Here is a 27,235-nt window from a genome sequence, read left to right on the forward strand (position 1 = left end):
ACATTACATCATTAAGAGCTTTTTTTTTGTTTTTTTTTTTTCTTTTCTGTTCTGTAAAAACGCATGAGTTTTGAGCCAGGATGATCTGATTTCAAATCCCAGATTCATCATTTAGAATCTTGGGCAAATAACTAAACTTTGTGTAGCTGTCAAACATCTTCCAAATGCAGATAATACCTACTCCAGTTGTTGGAAGAATTAAATGAATTGATAATAAAATGTCTAATGCAGTACCTGGCATTTTGTAGGATCTCACCCTCTGTGTACTTCTCATTTGGATGGTCATAGGGCAGTATAAAGACACTGAATACCTGGGAAATTCAGGAGAAAGGCCACCAGGATGGGAAAGATTTTTCAGTTTTCCCTATGGTTGTGGTGGTTTACAGCCACCCAGGTAAAGGTGTGTATGACCTGTGCAGTTAGAATAATGAGATTTTCAGTGATGAATGCAGTCTCAGAATTCAGATTTGATCATCAGAATGAATCCTTGTCACTTCAGAAATTTAACAGGCTCTAAATGTGGGAGGAATTCTTTATTCATTTCCTTTGTGGATATGCACAGAGCCCTGACCTAGGCCTGGGTTGGGGGGACACAGATGTGGTACAGGACAGGGTCTCTGCGTGGAGGATGGTGGGAGAAGACACAGGAGTGGTGAGGGACAAGGGCACAGTGTTACAAAGTAACATTGACTTGAAAGGTGTTGTCAAGAAAGCATTTTTTCTTTTTTTTTTAAAGATTTTATTTATTTATTTGACAGAGAGAGACATAGTGAGAGCAGGAACACAAGCAGGGGGAGTAGGAGAGAGAGAAGCAGGCTTCCTGCGGAGCAGGGAGCCCGATATGGGACTTGATCCCAGGACCCCGGGATCATGACCTGAGCCGAAGGCAGACGCTTCACTACTGAGCCACCCAGGCGCCCGTCAAGAAAGCATTTTGATGGCCCAGTATATACAGAGTATTGTGTTAGTACAAGATTCTAAGAGGTACAAAGCATGATTCTGATTTTGAAAAGGTTTAAGAAAATGGCATATCAAATATATATGAAAATTGGGGAGTATGGAAAATATTTGAAATAGTTTTTGTGAAGTATCAGAATAGATAATTATTTGGTAGGGCTGGGGAGGAATGGGGTGCTGGACTTGTTCAGGAAAACTGAACCAGAAGTCAGATTCATGGATCCATAGGTAATGGATCCATAGGTAAAGGGAAGGGACCTTCGAGGGCAGCTTGTCCAGCTTCACAAATTGCAGTAATTTCCTCTCCTGAAACCTGGCAGGTAGTTACGGGGTCTGGGTGTCATCAGTTCCTAGCGTGAGCATCCTAACCTTACAAGGCCACTCATTGATTGCTCTCTTGGCGCGTTCATTCTCTTATTGACTCCAGATTTTCTTCCACATGATTCCTTCTCCTAGAATTGAATTATTTTTCTACATAGTAACCCTTAACATATTTGAAGTTATGCTTTAATTTTTTTAAGTGTTTTTTATCATGGAAAATTTCAAACATACAGAAGCAGAGACAATTGTAAAATGAACCCATGGGCCTATTACCCGGCTTAACAGTAATTCCTTAATATCACCCAATGTTGGGCACATTCGAAATCCCCTCCCCTGCTTTTTAAAAATTGTTCTTGTTTTTTTTTTTTTAAGATTTTATTTATTTGACAGAGAGACACAGCGAGAAAGGGAACACAAGCAGGGGGAGTGGCAGAGGGAGAAGCAGGCTTCCCACGGAGCAGGGAGCCTGATGTGGGGCTCGATCCCAGGACCCTGGGATCATGACCTGAGCCGAAGGCAGCCGCTTAACTGACTGAGCCACCCAGGCGCCCCTAAAAATTGTTCTTGTTAAAATCAGGATCTTGTTGAGGTCCAGATGTTGTAGCAGGTTGTTTAAATCAACTTTAATCAGATATAAATTATATACAATAAAGGGTACCCATTTTAAGAATACAGCTCAGTGAGGTTTTTTTTTTTTAAGGTGTCATTTATGTGTCAGAGAGAGAGAGGGAGAGAGAGCACAAGCAGGGGGAGTGGCAGGCAGAGGGAGAAGCAGGCTACCTGCTGAGCAAGGAGCCCGATGCAGGACCCGATCGCAGGACCCTGGGATCATGACCTGAGCCGAAGGCAGACGCATAACTGACTGAACCATCCAGGCGCCCCTCATTGGGTTTTAACAAATGTATTCACTCATGTAAAAACAATCATAACCAAGACACAGAACATTTCCTTCATTCAAACAAGTTCCTCATATACCTTCCCAGTGTAGCTCCCTCACCACCTGCTTTTGGTAACACTTTTTCTTCACTATAGAGTAGGTTTTCCTGTTGTAGGATTATAATTATAAAATGGACTCATCCCTAGGAGTGAAACTGCCTAGCCATATGGTCAGTTTATCTTAAAAGAAGCTGCCAAACAGTTCTCAAAGTAACTGTCCCAGTTTATTTGGTCACATATTTGCTAACATTTGGTATTATCAGTTGTAAATTATAGCCATTCCAGTAGGGCATATCTTTTGGTTTTAATTATATTTCTTGATGATTTATGATGTTGAGCAATTTTGCATGTGGCCATATGTTTTGTGTGTTCATCTGTGAAATAGCTTTTCAAATCTTTTGCCCTTTTTAAATTTATGTATTTTTTTTTGCCCTTTTTTTAAAGTTTATTTTATTTAAGTAATCTACAGCCAACATGGGCCTCGAACTCATTACCCCAAGATCAAGAGTTTTGTGCTCTTCTGACTAAGCCAGTTGGGTGCCCCTCTTTTGCCCCTTTTTAAATTTTTAAGATTATATTTATTTGAGAGACAGTGAGCATGAGTGGCGGGGAGCAGAGGGTGAGGGAGAAGCAGACTCTCTGCTGAGTAGGGAGCCTGACTCGGCTCAGTCCCAGGACCAAGATTGTAACTGAGCCAAAGGCAGCTGCTTAACCGACTGAGCCACCCAGGCGCCCCTTGCCCTTTCTTAAATTGGGTTCTTTTCCTTCTAAATATTAAGGTCTAAGAGTTCGTATATTTTGGATACAACTCCTTTGTCAGATATATATTAAGAATAATATCTTCCAGTTTATGTCCTGGCCTTTAAATTTCTTGACATTGCTTTTGAAGAGCAAATTTGTAATTTTGATAGAATAACATTTTATTAATTTTTACTTTTATGGTTGGTGCATTTTGTTTCCTGCCTAAGGAATCATAGGCCATTCCAAAGATGCAAATATTTTCTCATGTTTTCTTCCAGAAGTTTTATAGTCATGCTTAGGTCTCTGTTCCATGTTAAGTTTTGTGAATGATGTCACATTTCATTTTTTTTCTTCTGTGGCTATCCATTTGCTTCTATAGCATTTCTTTTCCCTTGAGATTACCTTGGCACCTTTAGTTGAAATCATCTAACCATATTTGTGGGTCTCTCTGGACTCTGTTCTGTTTCATTGATTTATATTTCTATTCTCAGATAATAACCCACTTTTCTGATTAGTGTAGCTTTATAGTAGGTCTTGGAATTGGGTAGTTCTTTGGCAGAATTGTTTTGGCTATTTCAGTTTCTTTGCATTTCCATATAAATTTTAGAACCAACAGCAATTTCTATAAAAAACTTGGTGAGATGTTGTTACTATGTTGAATCTATAGATGAGTTTAAGAAGAACTGGTATCAACAAATACTGAGGCTTCTAATCCAAGAACTAAGTTCATCTCCACGTTAGATCTAAAGAAGATCTGTAAGAGACCTACAACACACTGCTGAGAAATGTCCTTAGTCTCTGTGTGCAGGTTTCATGCATATTGTTTACCATGCCTGTGTATTTCATGACTTTTGATGTTGTAAATGGTGTCTTTCTTACATCTCATTTACAGTTGTTTTGTGTTTATAGAAATACAGTTGGTGTTTGTATATTGACCTTGTATCTTAATACTTTATTAAGTTTATTAGTTCTAGGATTTTTTTTTTTTTTGCAGATTTCATAGGCTTCTCTGTGTAGATAGATGATCACGTCATCTGTGAATAAACACACCTTTTAGAAAAGTCAGGTTAATTAAAACATGATTACTTTTAGTAAAAAAGTAATCTTAAAATCTTACTGTGTACAGTTTGATGAGTTTTCACATTATTTCTTTAGATTTTTTTGTATCCCTCTTCTCTTGCCTTTCCTTCTTGGAATCTAATCACACGTATGTTAAGACCACTGTAGACTTCCACAGGTCAGTGACGCCCTGTTCTTTTTTCGTTGTTTTTCGGTCTCTTATGTCTTTGCTTCTGTTTAGATATTCCCGTTACTTACTGTCTTCACACCCATTGATCTTTTGTAGTATCTAATCTGTGGTTAAGCCCATCAAGTGAAATTTTCATTTCTGATATTTTATTTTTCAGCTCTAAAGGTTGCACTTAATTCTATTTTTTATCTTCCACCTTTTGTCAGTATGGTCATGGTTTTGTTTTAATTCTTAATATACTTCAAAATAATTCTTTAAAGTTCTTTTAAGCAAATTAATTCTGTCATCTTTGTTGCAACTTCTTGGTCTATTTTTAGAGATTGATTTATCTCCTCCTCATGGGACATATTTTCCTGCTTTTTTAGGCGTCTGGTGATTTGTTGTTGCTGGATGCTAGGCGCTGTGAATGTTACATTGTTGAGTGCCTGGTTTTTAGTGGCTTCCTTGAAAAGTGCTGGGAGTTTGCTTTGCCTAGACTGTTGTTACTTGTGGAGCAGCTTGATTCCTTCTAGTCTTATTTTTAAGATTTGTTAGGGATGTGTACATAGTAGTCTTTACTCTAGAGCTAGTGTAGCCCTGCTCCTAAGGTGTGATTCTTCAGGAATCTGCTGAATGCCTTGAGCGTTCAGCAAGGTCAGGTCGCTCTAACTGGCTGGAACACTCTTTGCCTCCAGGCCCAGGTTAACTCTGGGAATTGTTCAACTTCCAGCTTCCTGGCAGATGTTCTTTTTGCCCATCCTCAAATCTTACCTTATAAATCTTACCTTATACAGATGCTGCTTCAGATTCAGCAAAGATTGAAGGAAACCCCCTTGCAGATTTCTGGAACTCTTTTTTTGTAGCTCCCATCTTCCCGGTGCTTTTCCCTGCCTGGTTCAGGTGCCTCAGTCTCCCTGGACTCTGGTCTCCACCGCCTCAGCGAGATTGGTAGACTCATGCGGTTTCTCCCTCCCTGTACTGGGGTCGAGAATGTGCCTCCGGGTAGAAAGCTGGGTGAACTCAGGCTCACCTCATTTGTTTTCCTTCTCTCAGGGGTCATAGTCGTGTGCTGCCAGTTGTTCTCTACCTGATTCTCTAGTTATTTCAGTGGGAGGGCAAGTATCATTTACTCTGTAGATTTCTCCTCTTGTTTGTTTGTTGTTGTTGGAATGTATTCATTGCAGAAACAGGTTTGTTTGGCTTCTAGGGGTTATCATGGTCTGCATTTTGCTAACCACATCCCCCAGTATAACTGAACATGTTTCCCTGGCTCTTTATGTTTACTGGGAATTTGTAGTCAGATTTAGGTTCAGTATTGATTGGCAAGGATACTTAACAGGAGATGGGTACTTTTAGCAGGAGGCATCTAATGACTAGATGTCCCTCTATTTTTTTTAAAGATTTTATTTATTTATTTAGAGAGGGAGAGAGAAAGAGAGAGAGCATGCACACAAGCAGGGGGAGGGGCGGAGGGAGAAGGAGAGAGAGAATCTCAGGCAGATTCCACACTGAATATAGAAAACAACTCAGAGTTTGATCTCATGACCCTGAGATCAGGACCTGAGCTGAAATCAAGAGTTGGAAGCTTAACCGACTGAGCCACCCAGGCACCCCTTTCCCTCTGTTTTTGATGTCACTAGTCATTGGTGATATTGACTAAATCCGTTAATACATTATAGGCTGCAAAATGCTGATATGCTGATTATATTGTTCCTGCTTGATTTAAAGGCTGGGATATTTCTACAAAAAGAAGTTTATAATCAAGTATTCTTTACACTGAGATTTGGTTTGTATAGTTCAGGCAGTATAAATATTTGATTCTATTTAAATAGTTTTCAAAATAATGAGTTGTCTTCCTGGCTTTATCAAACGATGCCAGAGGGATTTTTTGGTGTGTTCCTTCTAACTCTTTCTAATCATTATGACGTCATGAATTTAAAAATATTTGGGGTGTTTTAATCAGCTGTAGTTCTTATTTTTTTTTTTTAAGGATTTTATTTATTTATTTGACAGAGCACAAGCAGGGGGAGTGGCAGGCAGAGGGAGGGGGAGTGGCAGGCAGAGGGAGAGGGAGAAGCAGACTCCCTGCTGAGCAGGGAGCGCAATGTGGGACTGGATCCCAGGACCCTGAGATCATGACCTGAGCCGAGGGCAAACGCTCAACTGACTGAGCCACCCGGCACCCCTGTAGTTCTTATTCTTATCAGTGCTCAATTTCTCTCAGTTTTGGCTAGTGGGAGCCTGTTCAGCTTGGCTTCTGGGCCTTTTTGACACCATCCAGTGGTCACTGATACCTTCCTTGCTTTCTAATGTGGCAAGATGTTCTAAGCTTATCTTCTACATTTCTTGCCCAGATCATGAAAGAGTCATTTCTCTAGGGAGCCCTTGATCCCTTTTAATGGGAAATGGTATTTAAAGACTACAATCTGGGTACTGAGATTGCTTATTGCTTTTGAGTTGGCCATCATTTCTAGGCCTTTTCAGAGGACAAAGCTAGGATATACATAGAGTTTTTTTGTGTGTGAACATTCATCTTGGTGCCATATGGATACTCCCAAAAGAAATTCAGGATGCTAGAGGGATTTTACTTAACCTCACGTATCTTACACATGTATTTTATTTCTCTGGTGTTGGAAATCCCAGTTTTCAATGATGTCAACATATTTTATTTTACAATATTCAAACAATTTTAAAAATACCAATATCAACACTGCCACCCACATTTGTTACTGAAAATGTTTTCAGGATGTTTTGCAGTTATTTTTGTTTTTAAGTTCTATCCCTCAATCAAGTACATGCTTAAAATAATTCCTTTCTGTTGTCCTGCCGTCAGTTTGATTCACAGTTAGGTCAACTGTTTCACTTTTGCTTGTACTTTTTAGGGATTGCTTTTCAGTGTTTTGTTTTGTTTTGTTTTATAAGTATCTAACATATTTACAAGATTTAATGCCAATTAATGAAACAAGGTCTCTTCCGAGAAGTCTAGGTTTCGTCTCAGTTCCATCAAACCTGTTGTTACCCTCCTCTATGGGTAATTTAAAAAAATTTATTTAATATCTTATTAAAAATAAGCAAATGATTTCTGCATTCAGCCAAGATTCTGGCTTTATTTACCTTCCTTACTGAAACAACTGAAAAGAAAAAAAAACCCAGACAAAATAAATGAAACCGTTTTCAAGACACTGGATATCAGGTAACAAAGGACAGCAATGCCTGAAAGCGCTGCAATTATGCCTACTTACTGCATTGAAAGAGTTCCCCATTTGTAGCATAGAAGTGAGGAACCCTGAACTGAGGAGATGGAGCTGAGAGTCGGGAAAGCAAGGCAGCTAGAGTTCATAGGGCTGAGTACCAAGAGGAGAGTGCTACACAGAGAGACCTCTGGGATCTGTGAAAGGTCCCCTTTGAGTATTCATCAGCATATGAGTTTGACGAAATTAATCAATGCCAGAGAAACTGTCCGAATGATTAAAGGGAGTAGTTCCTGACACAAGGCCAAGGATATACCTTATAATTCTAGGAGAATTGGATAAAGTACTCAGAAGGGTCTCACCTCAGACTAAATCTGCTCATGTCTTGCCTAACAAGCCATAAAAAAGCAAGAGCCAAAAGAAACTATTTCTTAGTAATTTACCTGAACAAACAATAGTGCTCAAGAATGTTTGTTCTATTAGTCAAGTTCTCTAGAGAAACAAAACAATATGGGACCCACATACACAGATAGATAGGTAGAGGAGGTTTATTATAAGGAATTGACATATATACAGTTGGAAGCTGAGAAATTCCACAGTCTGCTGTCTGTAAGCTGGAGACCCAGGAAAGCCATTGGTGTAATTCAGGCTGAGTCCAAAGGGGAGCTGATGGTCTGAAGGCCTGAGAACCAGGAGTACCAAGGGTGGAAGAAAAATGATGTCCCAGCTCAAGGAATCAGGCAGGAAGGGGTGAATTCCTTTCGTACTTTGCTCTGTTCAGGCCCTCAATGGATTGGAGGATGCCTACTGGTAAGGGCAATCTACTTTACTGAGTGCACTGATTCTCAAATGCTAATCTCACCTGGAAACACGCTCACAGACACACCCAAAAAGGTTTAATTTGGGTACTCTGTAACTAGTCAAGTTGACACATAAAATTAACCATCAAAGGTTACCAGGAATGCAAAGAGGCAAGAAAATATAAACATGATGAGGCGAAAAATCAACCTATCAAAACCAACCAAGAACTACCAGAGATGTTAGAATTAGGCAAGGGTATTTAAATAGTTATTATTACTATATTTTGGATGTTAAAAAAGCTAAGTGGAGACATGAGAGATATTAAAAAAAAAAAAAAAGACCCAAATCAAACTTCTCGATTTGAAAACTACAGTGCCAGAGATAATAAATATACTGGGTGGGATTAACGCTAGACTAGATATTGTAGATGAAAAGATTAGTGCACTTGAAGGCATAGCAATAGAAGCTATCCAAAATGAAATACATAGGGGAAAAAGACTCAAGAAAAATGATCAGATCACCTGTGAGCTGTGGGACACTTTCAAGCAGCCTAATAAATGTAACTGGAATCACTGGCGGACAGGATAGAAGAGGTGTTCAGAAAAATATTTAAAGACATAATGGCTGAAAATTTCTAAAATTTATGAAAACTGTAGATCCACATACTCAAGAAGTTCAATGAAACCCAAACATATGAAGCACGAAGAAAAGTACACCGAGGTATATCATAATCAAATTGCTCAAAATACATGATAAAGAGCAATCTTAAAGCAGAGGGAAAAAAAGACATTTTACATAGAGAGGGATTAAGATAAGGTTGACATCAAGATTTCTTGTCAGCAGGCATGGGAGAATATAGTAGAATAATATCTTTTAATGTACTTGAAGAATAATATTGTTGACCTACAATATACCCAGCAAAATAATTTTATAAAACAAAGATTAAATGAAGATTTTTTCCAACGTATAAGAGCTGAATGAATTCAACACATCTGCACTGTAAGAAATGTTAAAGGAAGACCTTTAGGCATAAGGAAAATGACAGATGGAAATAGTTGAGTTATAGAAAGGGGGTAAAGAATGCCAGAAATATGTAAGTAAATATATAAAACCATTATCTAGTTATTATTTAAATATCTTTAAAATTTAACTTTCTGTAGCATGTGGTTTCAAAAATTTGTAAAAGTAAAATATATGACAACAATAATATGGAGGTCAGGAGAGGGAGAAATGGTAATAACTCTTGTAAAGTTCTTACGCACATGAAGTAGTAGAGTATCACTTGAAGGTAGACTGTGATAAGTTAAAGATGTATAAACCCTAAACCAACCACTAAAATAACAAAATAATGAGCTAATAAGCCAACAGAGGAGATAAATTAGAATCATTAAGAAGACTCAATTGAGGGACGCCTGGGTGGTTCATTTGGTTAAGCATCTGCCTTAGGCTCAGGTCATGATCCCAGGGTCCTGGGATCGAGTCCCGCATCAGGCGCCCTGCTCAACGGGGAGCCTGCTTCTCCCTCTCCCTCTGCCTGCCACTCCCCCTGCTTGTGCTCTCTCTCTCTATCCCTCTGAGAAATAAATAAAATCTTAACAACAAAAAGACTCGATCCAAAAAAAGGCAGATAAAAGTAAAAAGGGAACAGAGAACAGATGGGAAAAATAGAAAAAAAGAAGATGCCTAGGCTTAAACTTGCCCATATCAGTAATCACATTAAATAGAACTTGTCTAAACACCCCAATTTAAAAGGCAGAGATTGTTGGACTGGGTAAAGAAGCAAGACCCAAATAGATGCCTTCAAGAACCACACTTTAAATAAAAAAACATACGAAGGTTAAAACTAAAAAAAGAGATTGAAAAAGATTTCTCACATTAAAAAAGAAAAAAAAAAGCTGGGGTGGCTATATTAATACCAAAGTAGATTCCAGAGGAAAGTATATTACCAGGGATAAAGAAAGTTATTTTCTAGAATAAAGTAGTCAATCAAGCAAACATAATCCTAAATGTTTGTGCTTCTAATAATAGACCTTCAAAATACATGAAACAAAAATTGATAGAACTAAATGGAAAAACAGATATAAGTATATAATTGGAGATTTCAGTATCCTTCTCTCAGTGATTGATAGACTAAACAGAACATGAATAAGGTTCTAGAAGATAAGAGCAACACTGTCAACTAGCTTGACCTGATTGACATTTATAGAACACCCCAGAAGAGCAGAATATATATGCTTTTTGAGTGCACATGGAGCATCTTATCCAAGGTAAGTCATATTCTGGACCATAAAGCAAATGTCAAAAATACAAGAAGATTCAAATCATACAAAGTATGTTCTTTGGCCACAGTAAAATTAAATTAGAAATCAATAACAAAGATCTCTTGAAAGTCCCCAAATATTTAGAAACCAACTGACATACTTCTGAATAACTTAAGGGTCAAAGAAATCAGAAGGGAAATCAGTATTTTGAGCAGAATGAAAATGAAGACAGCATATCAAGTTTGTGCAGTAACAGTAAAGCACTACTTGGAAATTTATAGCACTATCTAAATCAGAAAAGAAGAAAGATCTCAGATTAGTGACCTCAGTTTCTACTATTAGAGACTAGGATAAAGAGCAGATAATTCCCAAGAAGCAGAAGAAAAGAAATAAAGAACATAAATTAATGAAATAGGAAACAAAAGGAAAACCAATGAAAACAAAAGCTGGTTCTTTGAGATTAATAAAATTGATTAACCTCTAGCCAGAGTGATCAGGGAAATAAAGGAGGAGACACAAATAACCAATGTTTGTGATCAGACAGGAACATCACTACAGGTTCTACAGAAATTAAAACAATAAAAAGGGAATATTATGAATAATTTATGTCACTTAATTTGACAGTTTGGATGAGATGAAGAAATTCCATCTGAGACAAATTGCAAAAGCCTACTTAACAGATGACCTAAATAGCCTATGACTCTTTAAAGAAATTGAGTTTATTGTTAACATTTCTACAAAGAAAACTCCAGGCCCAGATGACTTCACTGGTGAATTCAATTAAACTTGTCAGGAAGAAGTAATAATAATTCTGTACAAACTCTTCTAGAGAATTGAAGATGAGAAAATACTTCCCAATTCAAACCAGACAGAGATATAACAAGAAAAGAAAACCACAGACCAGTACCTGTCATGAACATAGGCACAAAAACTCTAAATAAAATTTTAGCAAATCAAGCCCAACAAGATACAAAAAGGATAATACATAATGACCAAGTATGGCTTATGCCAAGAATGCATGGTTCATTTAACATTAGAAAATCAATGTAAGTCACATATTAACAAATTTCAAAAATAAAATCCAGATATGCAGCTCGATAGACAAAGCTTTTGGAAAAAATCAAATGTTGATTACTGATATTAAAAAAAGAAGTGGTAGCAAACTAGGTATAGAAGGGGGCTTAAAATAGCCTCTATGAAAAACTTACTAACATCGTACTTAGTGGTGAATAATTGAATGTTTCCCCCTAAGATCAGAAACAAAATAAGGATGTCCACTCTCACCACATGTGTTCAACATTATAGTGGGGCACAGTGCACTAAGGCAAGAAAAAGAAAAAGCATATAGATTGGGAAGGAAGGAGTAAAACTGTCTTTATCTGCAGATATTGAATATCTATGAATAAAATCTGGTGGAATCTACAGTTTAGTAAGGTTTCCAGATAAAGATTAACATCTAAAAGCAACTATTTCTGTATGCTAGCAACGAACAATTGGAAATTGAAATTAAAATCTTCCGTGTGCACTAGCATCAAAAAATACGAAGTACTTAAGGATAAATCTCGCAATACTGTGAGACTTATAATTGAAAACTATAAAATATTGCTGATAGAAATTGAAGACCTAAATATGGAGAGATATACCTTGTTCAAGAGTCAGAAGACTAAATATTGTTACCATATTGTCACTATGACAAACAGTATGTCAAATACTAAGCTCTCCACTTTGATCCCCAGAGTCAGCATAATCCTGATCAAAATCTCAGCCTGGGTGGCTCAGTCATTAAGCGTCTGCCTTCGGCTCAGGTCATGATCCCAGGGTCCTGGGATTGAGCCCCGCATTGGGCTCCCTGCTCAGGGAGGAGAGTTTCCTCCCTCTGCCTGCTGCTCCCACTGCTTATGTGCTTTATCAAATAATAAAATCTTTAAAAAAAAAAACTCAGGATTTTTTGGTAGAAAACAAGCTGATTGTACAATTCATATAGAAAATTCCAAGGACCTTGAACAACACAAACATGAGCTGATTTCAAGACTTACAATAAAGTTATGGTAATTAGAAGAGCATGGTATCAGTATAAGATAGACAAAAAAAATCACTGGAATAGAATAGACAGTCCAGAAATAGATTCCTACATACCTGGCAATGGACTTCTGACAAAGGTGGAAACACAAGTGGAGAACGAGACGTCTGTTCAACAAACAGGACTGGAACTATTGGATATATCCCTGTGCAAAAAATTGATTCATGCCTCAGTCATAAACATAAATGAACTCAAAATGCTTCATTGAACTGAATGTAAAGCCTAAAACCAGAAAACTTACAGAAAAAGTTAAGCAAAGATTTCTTAGATTTAACACCAAAAGCAAGATTCATAAAAGAAAAATTTGATAATTTAGATTTCATCAAAATAAACTTCCACTTTTCAGAATACACTGTTAAGTGAACAAAAGGCCAAGCCACAGATTAGGAGAGAATCATTGCAAAGCATATATGTGAACAAGGACTTACATCCAGAATATATAAAGAACTCTCAAAACTCATTCATAAGAAATAACCCAGTAAAGTTAACACTTCACCAGATAAGATGTGTGCATAGGAAATAAGCACATGAAAAAATGTTCAACATCATTACTTCTCAGGGAAATGCAAATTAAAGCCACCATGAATTATCATACATACTTACTAGAATGACTAAAATTAAAAAAGAATGATTTAAATTAAAATACCAAGTGGTGGAGAAGCTGGAAATAATACACTGCTGGTGGGCATGTACGATGGTACATCACCTTAGAAAACCGGTTGTTAGTTTCTTAGAAAGGTGTATGTCAAATGCTCCAACCATCCCTTTGCTAAGCATATACCCTTGAGAAAAATTCTTTTTTTTTTTTTTTTTAAGATTTTATTTATTTATTTGACAGAGACACAGCGAGAGAGGGAACACAAGCAGGGGGAGTGGGAGAGGGAGCAGCAGGCTTCCCGTGGAGCAGGGAGCCCGAGGCGGGGCTCGATTCCAGGACCCTGGGATCATGACCTGAGCCGAAGGCAGACGCTTAACGGCTGAGCCACCCAGGCGCCCCACCCTTGAGAAAAATTCTGCATTTACATCCATCTACTTGTATATCAATATTCACAGCGCCTCTATTCGTAAAAGCCAAAAACTGGAAAAAACCTCAAATGCCCATCAACAGCTGAATACATAAGCAAATTGTGCTAGATCCATACAATGAAATGCTACTCAGCAATAAAAAGGAATAATAACCTTTGATGTATGCAGCAACATATGAATCTCCATGCTGAGTGAGATAAGCCAGAGAAGTAGAATACATGGTGATTATATATTCCATATATAAAACTGTAGGAAATGCAAACTATTATGATAGAAATTCTGCTTGGGGAGGCCCAGTCAGCAAGTGGCAGGAGGTGGGATGAGACTTGGATGAGGAGACTTGTGGAGGTGAAGGATATGTTCAGTTTGAATGTAATGAAGTTCTCACATATGTATTCGTATGTCAAAACTTACAGATTGTGTACTTTGAATATGTGTAGTTTATTGCATGTGAGTTTTACGTCAGAGCCATAAAAAATACATATTTGTCTCTCATTACCTTCTTATGTAAAAGTAGTATTCTACACTTTTCTCCACCCCTCCTTTAAAAAAAAAAAACATTGTGGAAACCATACCCTAGCAGTATATAAAATTTATTTATTTTTTTCCATTTTCACAGTATACTTTAGTGTATTGAGCAACTCTTCTATTGATGGACATTTTGGTGGTTTCAGTCTTTTGTTATAAATAATGCTGGAATAACATAGTTTTGTTCATATATCTTTTCAACATTTGTTGTGTCCACAGTATCTTTGAGATCTTTAGAGGTGGGATTGTTGCATCAAAAAGTAAATACACAAGTAATTTGGGGAGATGTTGCTAAATTCCCATTCATAGAGGTTGTGTCCTTTTGTATAACAATGAGCAATGTGTGAGAGTACTTGTTTCCCCTACATTCTCTCACCAATTGAGTATGTTGTCAGAAGTTTAGATCTTGCCAGTGTAAGTGAAAAATGGTATCTCCGTGTAGGTTTAATTTGTATCTCTTTTATTATGAGCTGAGGCAGAGCATGTTTACATATGTTTGTGAGCTATTCCTGTTTCTTTTCCTGAGAACTGTTGATTCTTTTATTTCAGCTCTTTTTTTCTATAGGCTGTTTTCTTCTCTGTTTACTTGTACAGTTCTTTATAGTTTAGGAATATTAACCCTTTGTCCCTAATGTTACATATATTTTTTTCTCTGGTTGTCATTGTCAAACTTTTTTGACATTTTGCATTTTTTTTTTTAAAGATTTTATTTATTTATTTGACAGAGAGAGACACAGCGAGAGAGGGAACACAAGCAAGGGGAGTGGGAGAGGGAGAAACAGGCTTCTGCGGAGCAGGGAGCCCGATGCGGGGCTCGATCCCAGGACGCTGGGATCATGACCTGAGCCGGAAGCAGACGCTTAACGACTGAGCCACCCAGGCGCCCCGACATTTTGCATCTTTTTGCGAGCAGGGGCTAGACAAGTTTTTTATTTTTAAGTAGTTGTTTGCAAATCTTTTCTCTTGGATTTTGAGGCATAATTGGGAAGGTATTGCTCACTCATAATACATCGAGAAATTCACCCGTGTCTCTCCTAGTACTTGTTTGTTTTCATATTTTTACATTCAGGTTTCTGATCATTTGGAATTTATCCTTATGAAAAGAATCCAATTTTAACGTTTTCCATATGGCTTAGTTATACTAGCATCACTTATTAAAAGTGTCTTTTTCCCCACCTGACTTCTATTGTATCCCAAATTTTCAATGCAGTTGGGTCTATTTTTGGATTTTCTGTTCTGTTCCATAATCTATCTGTATTCTTGGGTCAGTTTTTTACTGTTTTAATTGCACAGCCTGCTTTCACCTCCCCTCTCAGCCCCCTTCCATTGCTCTTCTCTTTGAGTCCTGATTGTTTTTGCTTGATTGTTCCGAATTGCTTTTATATTAAACTGGAAGACATACCTTTAAAGATTTAGAGACATTATTTTTCCTCCGGGTTAAATGTCCCCGGTTTTTTCAACTTTTAGAACGTGCCTATGCATAATCCTCGTCCTTTTCCACAAGTCACGTAACTATAAAATACAGGACCCTTGGGGTATGGTGGGGTACTGACATGGCTCCTTAGAAGCAGCCTCATTCCAGGGCATCAGCAGGAATGTGAGACAGTGTGAGCATGTGGAGTAGGAAGAGAAAAAGCTGAGCGGGGCACTGGAGATACCAGGGAAGGAAGGCCTCGCCCTGGAGACTGGGGTGGGGGGGTGTCTTTACTCGGGGGCGGGAGAGGCTGCTCTCCCGTCTGGGCAGTGGGACCGGTGCTGCACGCAGTGACACAACGCCGGCCCTGAGGGGCGTGAGCGGGGCGTTTCTCTCCCCGGGGCCCTTTACGTGGCGCGGTCTCCCCCAGCTTCTGCAGCAGGTGAAACTTCCGTCAGTGCGCGTCCCTTAGTTTCTTCTGCGCAGGTCGCCTCGCTCCATCGTTGCTTTGGTCCACCATGGCCCCGCCCACTGCGGGCCCGGTTTCCGTAGGCACGTTTACGTCCTCCGAGGGGCATTGTCTGATGACGTCTTTTCCAGGAGGCGTAGGGCGAAAAGAACCAGCGGCGGCGGAAAGCGAAGTTCACTCCCAGGGTCCGCCTCCTCAGCCGGCCCCTTTCCGAAGGAGGAAACGGTGGAAGAGTGGGCTCCAGTGCTGTTCCGCGGGGGAACGTCGCCTCCGCTCAGCTGTCCCCACACAATGGACTCAGTTCCTGCCACTGTGCCTTCTGTCACCGCTTCCCCCGGGGACTCGGAACTTCTGGGACCCCTGTCGGTCCTCTACGCAGCCCTTATAGCCAAGTTACTGGAGGTGACGGTCCCCATTCCCAGGGAGGGACCCCAGCTCTGGCAGGCGGGTAGACGAGTTGTGAGCGGAGTTGGCGCGCCGACGGGTCGAGGGAGAACTGGAGTGGGTCAGGCCCGAGGCAGGCAAGACGTTGCAGTGCTGTTTAGGGAGGCCAGGGGGAGTGATTTTAAGAAGGTTTCGTCACTTGCTCATTTGTTATTGATTTCTTAGATTGTACCAGGCGCTATGTTGTTTTCTGGTAGACAGTCACGATCTCTTCGGGTCCTTTTCCAGTGACCCCCGGCACTGTTGTGGGGTGGGGCCAGTATGATAGTTATTTGTGTGCTTGTAGAGGGCAGTGAAAGTGTAGAAGCAAGCAGGTGTTCAATGCAACTGTATTCGAGGAAGCATGTAAAATAAAGGCACTGCGTTATGTAGAAGACAGTTAAATTCAGAGCAGTCTGGACCAGTTATCAGGAGCCGTCTGAGCTTACTCAGCATTTATTTTTACATAAGGGTAGAATAAAGATTTAAAATCTTAGAGGAAAAGCACATTATTTGGGCTATTCGCTATCATCATTTTGGTTTTATTTGTAGCCATACAAGTTGATTATCTCTCTAGAGTGTTCAATTTTGTGTTTTATGTGGCTTTTTAAGTTATAGAAATCAACTAAGAGGAAAGTCTGATCCAAAGAGATTCTAGACATGTCCTAGACAACATGATGTTGTAAGTCCTATTGCAAACTGGAAATATGTGTTCAGCTTAAAGACGTTTAGATTCATAATATTCAAAAGCACTTCAAGCCAAACAAGAAATATGAGGCTGCCAGTATCCCATCTTTACTGAAGCAGTGGAAGGGGAGTAGTTATGGAGGTTGGTTTAGAACCCTGAAGGGGAGTAGTTATGGAGGTTGGTTTAGAATTTCTGTGGATGATTCTTTGTGACTGTTCTGTTCTAAATTCTTCATGGCTTGTTATTTCCAATATTTCTGTTTCAGTTAGTTGCTACATTGCCTGATGATGTTCAACCTGGGCCTGATTTTTATGGCTTGCCATGGAAGCCTGTACTTATCACTGCCTTCTTGGGAATTGGTTCATTTGCCGTCTTTTTCTGGAGAACTGTCCTTGTTGTGAGTAAATTAAACTTATACTTTGACTCATCAAGACAACAGATATTTTATAATCACTAGCGCTTTTGTTTCTTGTTCAGTTACTAACATGAACACAAATGCTTATAATCTCAGCTAACCTTGTGAAATAATTCAGTGTAATCTTTGTTGGTAAAGACTTAAGTGAACAAGACAACATGTATAATCTTAATGGAAAACTTCGATTTATAAATCTTAAATCAAAATCTAAAGATTAAATGTATACGTACCTACTTGGGCACATGTATATGTTCCTAGTAGAACTGGGAACTCTTACAGCCATCTTGAAAAGCAGTTAAATAATATGTATCAGAAGACTTAACATTTTCATATCCTTTTATTATAGTATAAAACCATGTCTAATTAATCTATCCTAAAGAAATAACCAGTCATGCATAAAAATCTTGTATAAGGGTGTTCAATGAAACACTATTTGTTAGAGTGAAAACTAAATGATCCATAGTAGGGGAATTGTTAAATTATTGTACATCCATATAATGGGATACTAGGTCACTCTAAATTTGTTATTTCAAAGATACTGGGGCCCAGAAAATTCTCACAATTTAATAGTAAGTGGAAAAAACCAGAAATCAGGACTGTAAAATATAAACTGTGTATTATATATGTAAATGTATAGAAATACACACATGCATAGAAAAAATGCTACAAGACAACAAAATAGTAAATTTCATGCAAATTTATCTAGGATGATAGGTAATTTTGTAGTATTTTTCTACATGTATCTGTTTCACAGATTTTCTAATTTGATCACGTGCTGTTGGGCTCATAAAATATCTTTTTATTTGGAAATACAGATTATGTAGTATCCAAAGACACACTATGAAATTTTTATTCCTTAAGAGTCTCTTTCCGTGCAGAACTTGTCTTTCGTGCTTATCTATATATGCATGCTCATACATACTCATTCTTGTGGCTGTATTATATGTCATTTTGTTTCATAGTTATCTAACGTAACAAGAAAGAAATCATTCTGTGTGAATGAGCTTTGCAGATTAAAAGCTTTCAGGTTCAGTTGAAGCTTAACAGTTAAAGTAGCCAAAGCATTGGATGCATGTCTTTCTAAGAGTATTTCTTAATTTTATCAGACATATCATTGTTCATAAGCTTTCTCTCCTTGCACAAGTGATGATAAAATCACTTAAAAAGAAGGGTCATTTGCTTGGATTCCCGGGAACAGTCCTCTAACCTCATGGGATTTTTCCTCAGATGAAAGGAGAAAGGGCGCATAGAAAGGATGAGTGGAATGGGAAAAGGTGAAAACGTGTTTTATTTCCCACTCTTGTTTCTCCCCTCTTAAAAATCCTAACATCTGTTTACATTTTCACAGGGTGATGCAGGCTTTATGTCCTAACTGCTCTTCTCAGCCTCAGCATTTGACTTTGGAACCTTTGGTCCCTGCTCTCATTTGCCTGCTTCTTGCTTCTTCCTCCCTCCTCCTGCCTATTGATTTGGGTGAGAGGAGAGGAGAAGAAGCTTTACTGTTTCATTAGCAAGGCTATTACGTGGGAAAGACTCATTTCTTTCCAGTTGGAACTCTGAATGCATTTTCCTATAGCAACGTTATTATACCTGGTATTAGATACTGTAATAATGAGATATCGTGGATGATTTATGGACTGAGCTGAGTATCTCATTACCATTTATAGCTTTGAAAAGTGGAAATAAATTCTGGGTTACAAAGACATTCGGTGACACAATTTTTAAAAAAAATGGAGTACTGCTTAGATTTTTTTTTGAGATTTTATTTATTTGTGAGAGAGAGCGCGCACAAACTGGGGAGGAGGGGAGAGAGAGAAGCAGGCTCTCTGCTGAGCAGGGAGCCCGACTTGGGGCTCGATCCCAGGACCCTGAGATCATGACCTGAGCCAAAGGCAGAACTCAACTGACTGAGCCACTCAGGTGCCCCCTGCTTAGATTTTGTAACTCTATAATTCAGTCCTGACTTTAGAGAGGATTTAGAGGTTAGTTGTCATTTTTCTTCTTGCTTGTGCATTTTCCTCTAGCGGTCTTCTTTCCCTTTCAGGTTGATGACCACTTTTTTTAGGGGTTTGGGAAAATCAGATAATTATTAGATCTCTAAATTCAGGTGGTTGCCAACTTGTAATAGGATTTCAAAGATGTTTTCTGGTGAGGGAGAGAGACATATCTTAGTACAAAGATTATGCCTTTAATTTTGTTTCCTGAGAGTTTCGTTGAATGATCATTGTTTCTAGACCTCATTCTGGCTATTTGGGGTTGTCAAATAAATGATTTGGGGTAAAAGAAGCATTAGTATATTTAATATGAAAATACCCATTTCCATTATTAATTATTTTTTTTAAAGATTTTATTTATTTGAGAGAGAGGGAGAGCATGAGACAGAGATCATGAGCAGGGGGTAGGGGTAGAGGGAGAAGCATACTCCCCTCTGAGCAAGGAGCCCAATGTGGTACTCGATCCCAGAACCCTGGGATCATGACCTGAGCTGAAGGCAGATGCTTAACTGACTGAGCCACCCAGGTGCCCCACATTTGAAATGCTTTTTAACCTTTTCTTATTTTTTTTTAAAGATTTTATTTATTCATTAGAGAGCATGAGCAGGGGGAGAGGCAGAGGTAGAGGGGGAAGCAGACTCCCCACTGAGCCAGGAGCCCGATGTGGGGCTCGATCCCAGGACTCTGGGATCATGACCTGAGCTGAAGGCAGACGCTTAACCATCTGAGCCACCCAGGCGCCCCAGCCTTTTCTTATTTTTTAATCCTATGGATTATTACAGTGAACCAAACTGTTACTAAATTTTCATTTTGTTATGATTTGACTATTGTATTCAATATTTCTATAATATTATATAGTACTATAGTATTTCTGTTAATAAAATGTTTTGACATCAAATTTAATTTTATTTTTCTTCTAGGTAAAGAATAGAGTATATCAAGGTAAATATTTAGGCTTATTCTGTTGTTTATACTCTTCCCTCAGTATTGGTGTTAGATATGAGTTTATGTAAGCTAGAAACTAGATACAGTGACTTCTGATGTCTGATTGACTTACTCATTCCTGAACATTTGACTAATCCTAGGTTACTAGCTTGGATGACAGAGTAGATGGTGATACTACCAACCGAGATAGGATATGAGGTGGAACAAATTGTGGGAGTAGGAAGAAGATGATTAGTTTGATTTGGGGCAGATTGGCTTTGTTGATTTCATGCAAATTTATTGCATGTGAACAGTGTTCTTGTGCTAATGGTTTAATCGATACAGTATATATTTAAGTAGGTAATTTGAGGAATAGAGATGTAAATCAATGTGCTTGTATTTTTTGTCTTTTTCTTTTTGCAAGTGACATATATTTGAAATGATCACATTTTCTAAGAAGAAAGGTAGTCCATGAAGGGAAGGATATCAAGCTAAAATATTATATTTCCTATTTTTGAAATAAATTTAAATTGGAATCTCACTGAAAGAAGGGTCCTTATTATATTTTTCTTATTTTAGTAGTATTTTTACACCCTTATTTGCCATTAACTGCAGGTTGCTTTTTTAAAAGCATTAGTGTTAAAAAGTTCTTTTCCCTCATAGTGCTAGGTAACATACTGCTAATACATGGGGTAATTTAGTTTTATTTAGTCATCATAATAATCTTATGGATTTCCCCTCCCCTTTAGTCACTGAACAGCAAATTTCTGAGAAGTTGAAGAATATCATGAAAGAAAATGCAGAACTTGTACAAAAATTGTCAAGTTATGAGCAGAAGGTATAATTATTCTTTAATTATTTCAGTATTTTCCCCTCATGATTCCAGCTTGAATTATTTCCTCCTGTGTTACTCAGTTATTACGGTATTTTAAAATTTCATTATTTCCTACAAACCATCCAAATCTGAAGTAATCATCATGTGTAAAGTACAGCTTTCTTCTCTAAGGGGTTACCTACTCAGAGATAAGTTTTGATACCCTTGTGATTTATATTTCTGAATTCTGCATGCTTTATTTTATATAGATTAAGGAGTCAAAGAAACATGTTCAAGAAACCAAGAAACAAAATATGATTCTTTCTGATGAAGCAATTAAATTTAAGGTAAAAATCCCTTCTCTTTTTGAGATTACATTCTAAAAACAAAAGAAAATGTATTTACTAATTTTGATGTTTTTTTTTAATAGGATAAAATCAAGAAACTTGAAGAAACTAATGACATTCTGGATGATACAGCTAAAAATCTGCGTGTTATGTTGGAATCTGAGAAAGAACAGAATATCAAGAATCAGGACTTGGTAACAGTTTTGCTGCAAAGCATTAACTGTAATTTAGCTTTCAGACTGTTCTGTAGGTAGGATGGATTGAACTCTGCATTTTCCCATGCTGTAACCAAAGGAAGATTGGGGCACAGGGAAGTTGAACCTACATCCATCTGTCTTCATGGAATCTTAAATGCTAATACCACACGCTGTTCTTTTCATGGTCCTAGGAAGTATTTTCGTCCTCAGCCCTGGATAATTTCCATATTGCTTGGCTCTGCCTTCTGAAACATATAGAGCAACTAAGAAACCGTAGCCCCATTCAACAGTTCTAGTACTTTGTTTTGTTTTGCATGATTCCTTTTAAAAACAAGCCTTTTAGAACTGTTTTAGAACTACAGGAAAGTTGCAGAGGGTTCCCATATATCACACACCCAGTTGAGCTTGTGACCTGGCTGACCAGGTATTTGCCAGGTTTCTTCACTCCATATTTACCCATTCCCACTCTTGGTGTACTGTTCACTTTGGAAGGAAGTACCTACGCCCAACCTGTGGTTAAAAGAGTGAAGAGTATGCTCCACCTCCTTGAGGAGGCAGTACTTTCACAGATTATTTGGAATTCTTCTGTAAGTGAGATTTGTTTATTTGTCCTCAAGTTGAACCATTTTTAGTTCAGGCAAGAGAATTTTTAAAGTGACCTTGGGGATTTTTTTTTTTCTCTACCAGTAGGAAAAACCGTTGGTTTCGGCTGGACTACTTGAAAAATTTTTTCTTTTTTCTTTTTTTTTCCTGCTTTTTTTCACCTTTTTGTCTGGTCATCTACCACATTATCTCATAGCCAGGAAGGTTGTGCATGACACATAATAGAGCTCCAGTTATTTTCTTCTTTCTTTTTTTTTTTTTTTTTAAACTTTATTTATTTGTGAGAGAGAGATAGCACTCAGGCAGAGCAGAGGGAGAAGCAGGCTCCCGGCTGAGCAGGGAGCCCGATGCGGGATTCGATCCCAGGACCTCGGGATCATGACCTGAGCTGAAGGCAGACGCTTAACTGACTGAGCCACCCAGGCGCCCCTATTTTCTTCTTTCTTCATCTCTCTACATTCTTGACTTTTCTCCTCAGCTAAAACTGAATCACCTGCTTTTACCTGATATGTAGCAGATGGCTCTGGGATAGCATTTCATCTTTTTAGCACATATCCTACTGTTTCTACTAAAATCCTAATACATTTTTTGTGTTCTTCTTCCACATGGCAGATACTGGAAAACAAGAAATCTATAGAGAAGTTAAAGGATGTTATTTCAGTGAATGCCTCAGAATTTTCAGAGGTAAAGCTGCCTGTAATTTCTACAAGATGTTAATAGGGTGTCTTAGTTTTGTAGAGGAGCAGACATTTGATAACGTGCTAGAATATGCAATAAATGAAAACTGTATGACGTCTGATTGGGAAAGTAACACCCCTCCTTTGGAATTAATTCACTAATAGGAGTATTTTGCATTAGGTTCAAATTGCCCTTAATGAAGCTAAACTTAGTGAAGAGAAGGTGAAGTCTGAATGCCATCGGGTTCAAGAAGAAAATGCTAGGCTTAAGAAGAAGAAAGAACAGGTAAAAGTTGATGTCCTAGATTATGTGAACTAGGGGACTGAGTATCATTACCTCTTGAGTATCTTTTCTCAGATCTGTTTTTAAGGAAATGAAATATGTATGCGGAATTCTATTCTTAGATATGCAAAGTTTAAGCTCCCAAAATTGAGTGCATGTATATATTCTCCATCTGTTCTGGATTTTCTGTTCTCTGCAATGTCTTATAGCTATCAGAGTGTTTTTAGTCTTTGTCTTGTCAAATACCAACCAATTACTAACTTGAATAGCCTCAGTGGGATGATGGATTTGCTTCTTAACCAAAGAATTAGGTATTTATAAACCTTTTTTGAGCAATTACTGCTTCACTAACCAAAGGAAGGTTACATGATCTGGAGTGTGGACATGGGAGACAGTGAGATGTGCTCTTCCGTTCCTATGGAAGTGAATTATTTGAATGGGCTGCAATTTTCTGAAGGATTCAATAACTGGATTGACTTCTTGACGGCTCTCATGTTCTTAATGCAGTTCTGAGGGTAGGAGCCACTCTCCCCTCTCCCTTCACCAAGGCCTCAGTCCATAGTGACAGACCAGAAAGTAGCATGGCCCTGTTTCATTCACATGGTCCTGATGTGTCCAGTGCAAAGAGCCCTAGCCTTTGGAAATTCATGTGTTTTACCTTTTCAGTTGCAGCAAGAAATCAAAGATTGGAGTAAATCACATGCTGAGCTCAGTGAGCAAATCAAAGCATTTGAGAAAGCTCAGAAAAATTTGGAAGTAGCTCTTACTCACAAAGATGATAATATTAATGTAAGTTCATTCTCTTGAATACATGCTTAATTGTCATGAAATCTATTTGAGAAGCTTTTTCTAATGCCCCTTTACTTCTCTTCTAGGCTTTGACTAATTGCATTACCCAGTTGAATCGGTTAGATTGTGAATCTGAATCTGAGGGTCAGAATAAAGGAGGAAGTGAGTTAGATGAATTAGCAAATGGAGAAGTGGGAGGTAAGTTTGGTTTCAGGGAGGTTGGACCTCTTTTTTTTGTTCCTGTCTTTAAGTACACGATGCTCCTTTTTGGCTAACTAACTTCCTCCTTTTTTTTTTTAAAGATTTATTTATTTTAGAGAGAGAGAATGAGCAGGGGGACGGGTAAAGGGAGAGGGAGAGAATCTTAAGCAGACTCCCCACTGAGCAAGGAGCCCGACATAGGGCTTGATCTTAAGACCCCAAGATCATGACCTGAACTGAAACCAAGGGCTGGACACTTAACTGACTGAGCCACCCAGGTGCCCCTGACTAACTTCCTCTTAAGTGTTAGTTGTAGATGCCTCATCACTGGACTTGGAGACACCTCTGTGTGCATTGGGCCGAGGTGGGTTGCAGGGCTGTGATATAGCAGTGGGTGTGCAGTGAACAGGGACTCTGCTTTTCCATCCCAGTGAGGACTGTTTGTGCACACTGGAGCGAGGGCAGCATAGCTGTGACTTAAACCTCTCAGTGTGAACATTCAGTAGGAGAAATCTATTTCTCAGTGCCGTGGGGATGACCTTTGAGTTTAGTGCTCATCATCTCTGTAGCTCTGCAGTTTTAAGGCCCACAGCCGATTTCAAGAGTACTAAAGTCGGGGAGCCATAAACTAAGGCCGCGAGAGTGGAGCTAAAGGGTAGCAGTGTTTACTGATGAAGGATATGTGTCTGGACACCGTTTTTCAAAATCAGATACTGCTTGCACAGTGGGCATTTTCAACCACACCTGGTAGCAGATTCAAGGGGAGAACGGAAGAGGAAGTCTTTTTAAATAAGATACGTGACCAGGTGGACATAGATCTGAGCGAGAAAGAAGAGCCTTTGTTCACACATCCCTTCTTGTTTGAGAATGGCACGGATAACACTTTTCTTGTACAAACTGGGAATTCGCTTTTTGAATCTAAGTTTGCAATTCTCTTAAAAGTCATGGAGCCTAATTAGTTCTCTGGGTTGATTAGTTTTTCCTTTGAATGTTTGAACATAGTAACTGTTTAGTTTTGGGGAAATCAAGAAAATACAGTTAAAAGGCAAAGGAGGAAAAGGCAATTAAAGCTTTTTGTATTTTAGGTGACCGGAGTGAGAAAATGAAAAATCAAATTAAGCAGATGATGGACATTTCCCGGGTATGCACTTTTTTGTGGAGTACTGTGAGTGCCTGTGAATTCTCACTGTGCCTCCCTTGTAAGGATAGTTCTCTCTCTTGGAATTTTTAGACACAAACTGCAATATCAGTAGTTGAAGAGGATCTAAAACTTCTACAATTTAAGCTTAGAGCCTCGATGTCTACTAAATGTAACCTGGAAGGTAGGCTGCTTCCTGAGAAGAAAGTGCTGAGTCTCTCACCCCTTCCAGCGCCGCCCTCTCTGCCAGTTTGCCAGCCCAGTTCACATACCCAGCTCAACCATTTTATTCCTTCCAGACCAAATAAAGAAATTAGAAGATGACCGCCATTCACTGCAGTCGGCCAAAGCCGTCCTGGAGGACGAATGCCAAACCCTGAGGCAGAAAGTGGAGATTCTGAATGAGCTGTATCAGCAGAAGGAGATGGCTCTGCAAAAGTAAGATGTTCGTGCCTGGTTGTTAGCCGTCTTGTCCTGTAAGTGAATGTACGGACTACTGGACAGAATGTTGTCTTTTTTAAAGATTATTTGTAGGTTTTTTTCTATCTGTAGTGAGTAGAAATTTGTCTTTCTTCCTTTCTCGTTTCACATAATTTGCGTTTTCCTTTCCACTGGAGTCGGTTGGCAGAGATTGTTGCCTGCAGTTTGCTTGGCAGGGAGTGGTTTACTGGTGCGGGCGGTTCCTCTGTGGCGCACTTGGTGAAGACCCAGTCCCTTTCGTGGCTCCACCACGTCCTTTACTTTCTTTCTTTGTGGCATTTTAAGTACGTGTGATCTGTCCTGTGTCTGTTCTACTACTTCTTAATACAGCCTTTCAGAATCCTGAGTGATTTGTAGGACGTGATGTTTAGTAGAATAAATACTCCAAAAGGAGTATTTAGTTATTTGAAGGTATCCTAAGTTTTGGAGTTTAGTCAAATGCTCAGGTTAAATGTTACATACTGTAATTGTGGCGAGGATGTTTGGAGTTTTAAATATAGACATACCTGTTCAGTGTGCATATTTAGGTATTAATCTCCTGAAACCTCCATCTCAAATCTGAAGTTAGGTGTGTGTTTTGAAAGAAACACTTTTGTAGTTCATTTTAAGTTTTTTTCTCCACAAAAATACCTGAATTCTCTAAAAGTAGGTTGTCCATGGCGGTGGCTATTCGGGTTTGCTTCCGTGCTTTACTCTGGTAGATACGGCGGCCTCTGAGGAGGCTTATCCTGCCGAGCAAAGTTCTTTTTTAAATGCTCAGGCTGCTATTGCCTGATGCCACGAAACATCGAAAGCATACCCCTAATGCTTTCTCGGATTCTTTACTCACCATGCAGTCAGTTCAGATTTTCCAGATTTTGCTCAGGCCTGCTCTAACTACCTGGCCTGTTTTAGAGAAATATTTCTAATTTCATTACTTTTTTTTTTCTTTCTTAAGAGCACTTTTTTGCCACCAGCAGTTACCTTAATTTTCTGACTGACAGTTGTTTTTCTTCATGCTGGTCATCGTGGCACTGTTTTACTCTGTTTGTCTAGCATGTCTGGTTTGTACCCTGCTCTCCATGCCCACAGCCTGGGTTGGTTCAGCCCACATCCTCTTTCCTGCCAGTTCGTGACTGGTCCTCTCACCACCTGCCATTTCTCATACCTTCTGGGCTCTCATTCATTCTCTCTCAGCCTCAAGTGGACTTCCTTAAAATGCAAGTCTCTGCATGGCCTCGTGTGCTTAAAATCTATCAGGAGTGCTCCATTCTCTTCCGGATCAGTTCCAGACTCTTGCATAGGCACGCAGGACACTTCCCCTCAGGTG

The 27,235-nt window shown here is 38.8% G+C and overlaps 1 protein-coding gene across 7 annotated transcripts in view; it reads left to right on the plus strand.

Moving 5' to 3' along the window:
• The window catches only part of MIA3 (MIA SH3 domain ER export factor 3), a 58,227-nt gene that overhangs the window by 18,745 nt on the left and 12,247 nt on the right, over window positions 1–27,235 (plus strand). For 5 of the 7 annotated variants that reach the window (XM_081825205.1, XM_081825206.1, XM_081825208.1 and 2 more), the window contains 12 exons: window positions 17,330–17,461; window positions 20,394–20,415; window positions 21,147–21,235; window positions 21,481–21,558; window positions 21,642–21,752; window positions 22,971–23,042; window positions 23,217–23,321; window positions 23,985–24,107; window positions 24,194–24,305; window positions 25,394–25,449; window positions 25,540–25,630; window positions 25,746–25,884. In XM_081825205.1, coding sequence (XP_081681331.1) covers window positions 17,330–17,461; window positions 20,394–20,415; window positions 21,147–21,235; window positions 21,481–21,558; window positions 21,642–21,752; window positions 22,971–23,042; window positions 23,217–23,321; window positions 23,985–24,107; window positions 24,194–24,305; window positions 25,394–25,449; window positions 25,540–25,630; window positions 25,746–25,884 — 1,130 coding nt within the window. Of the gene's footprint in view, window positions 1–16,068; window positions 16,356–17,329; window positions 17,462–20,393; window positions 20,416–21,146; window positions 21,236–21,480; window positions 21,559–21,641; window positions 21,753–22,970; window positions 23,043–23,216; window positions 23,322–23,984; window positions 24,108–24,193; window positions 24,306–25,393; window positions 25,450–25,539; window positions 25,631–25,745; window positions 25,885–27,235 lie in introns of those variants that run through there. The other 2 variants (XM_031038757.2, XM_031038758.2) reach the window with 2 other exon arrangements.

This window comes from Leptonychotes weddellii, chromosome 6 (assembly GCF_054177405.1).
Source record: "Leptonychotes weddellii isolate Sample4059 chromosome 6, ASM5417740v2, whole genome shotgun sequence".
NCBI lineage: Eukaryota > Metazoa > Chordata > Mammalia > Carnivora > Phocidae > Leptonychotes > Leptonychotes weddellii.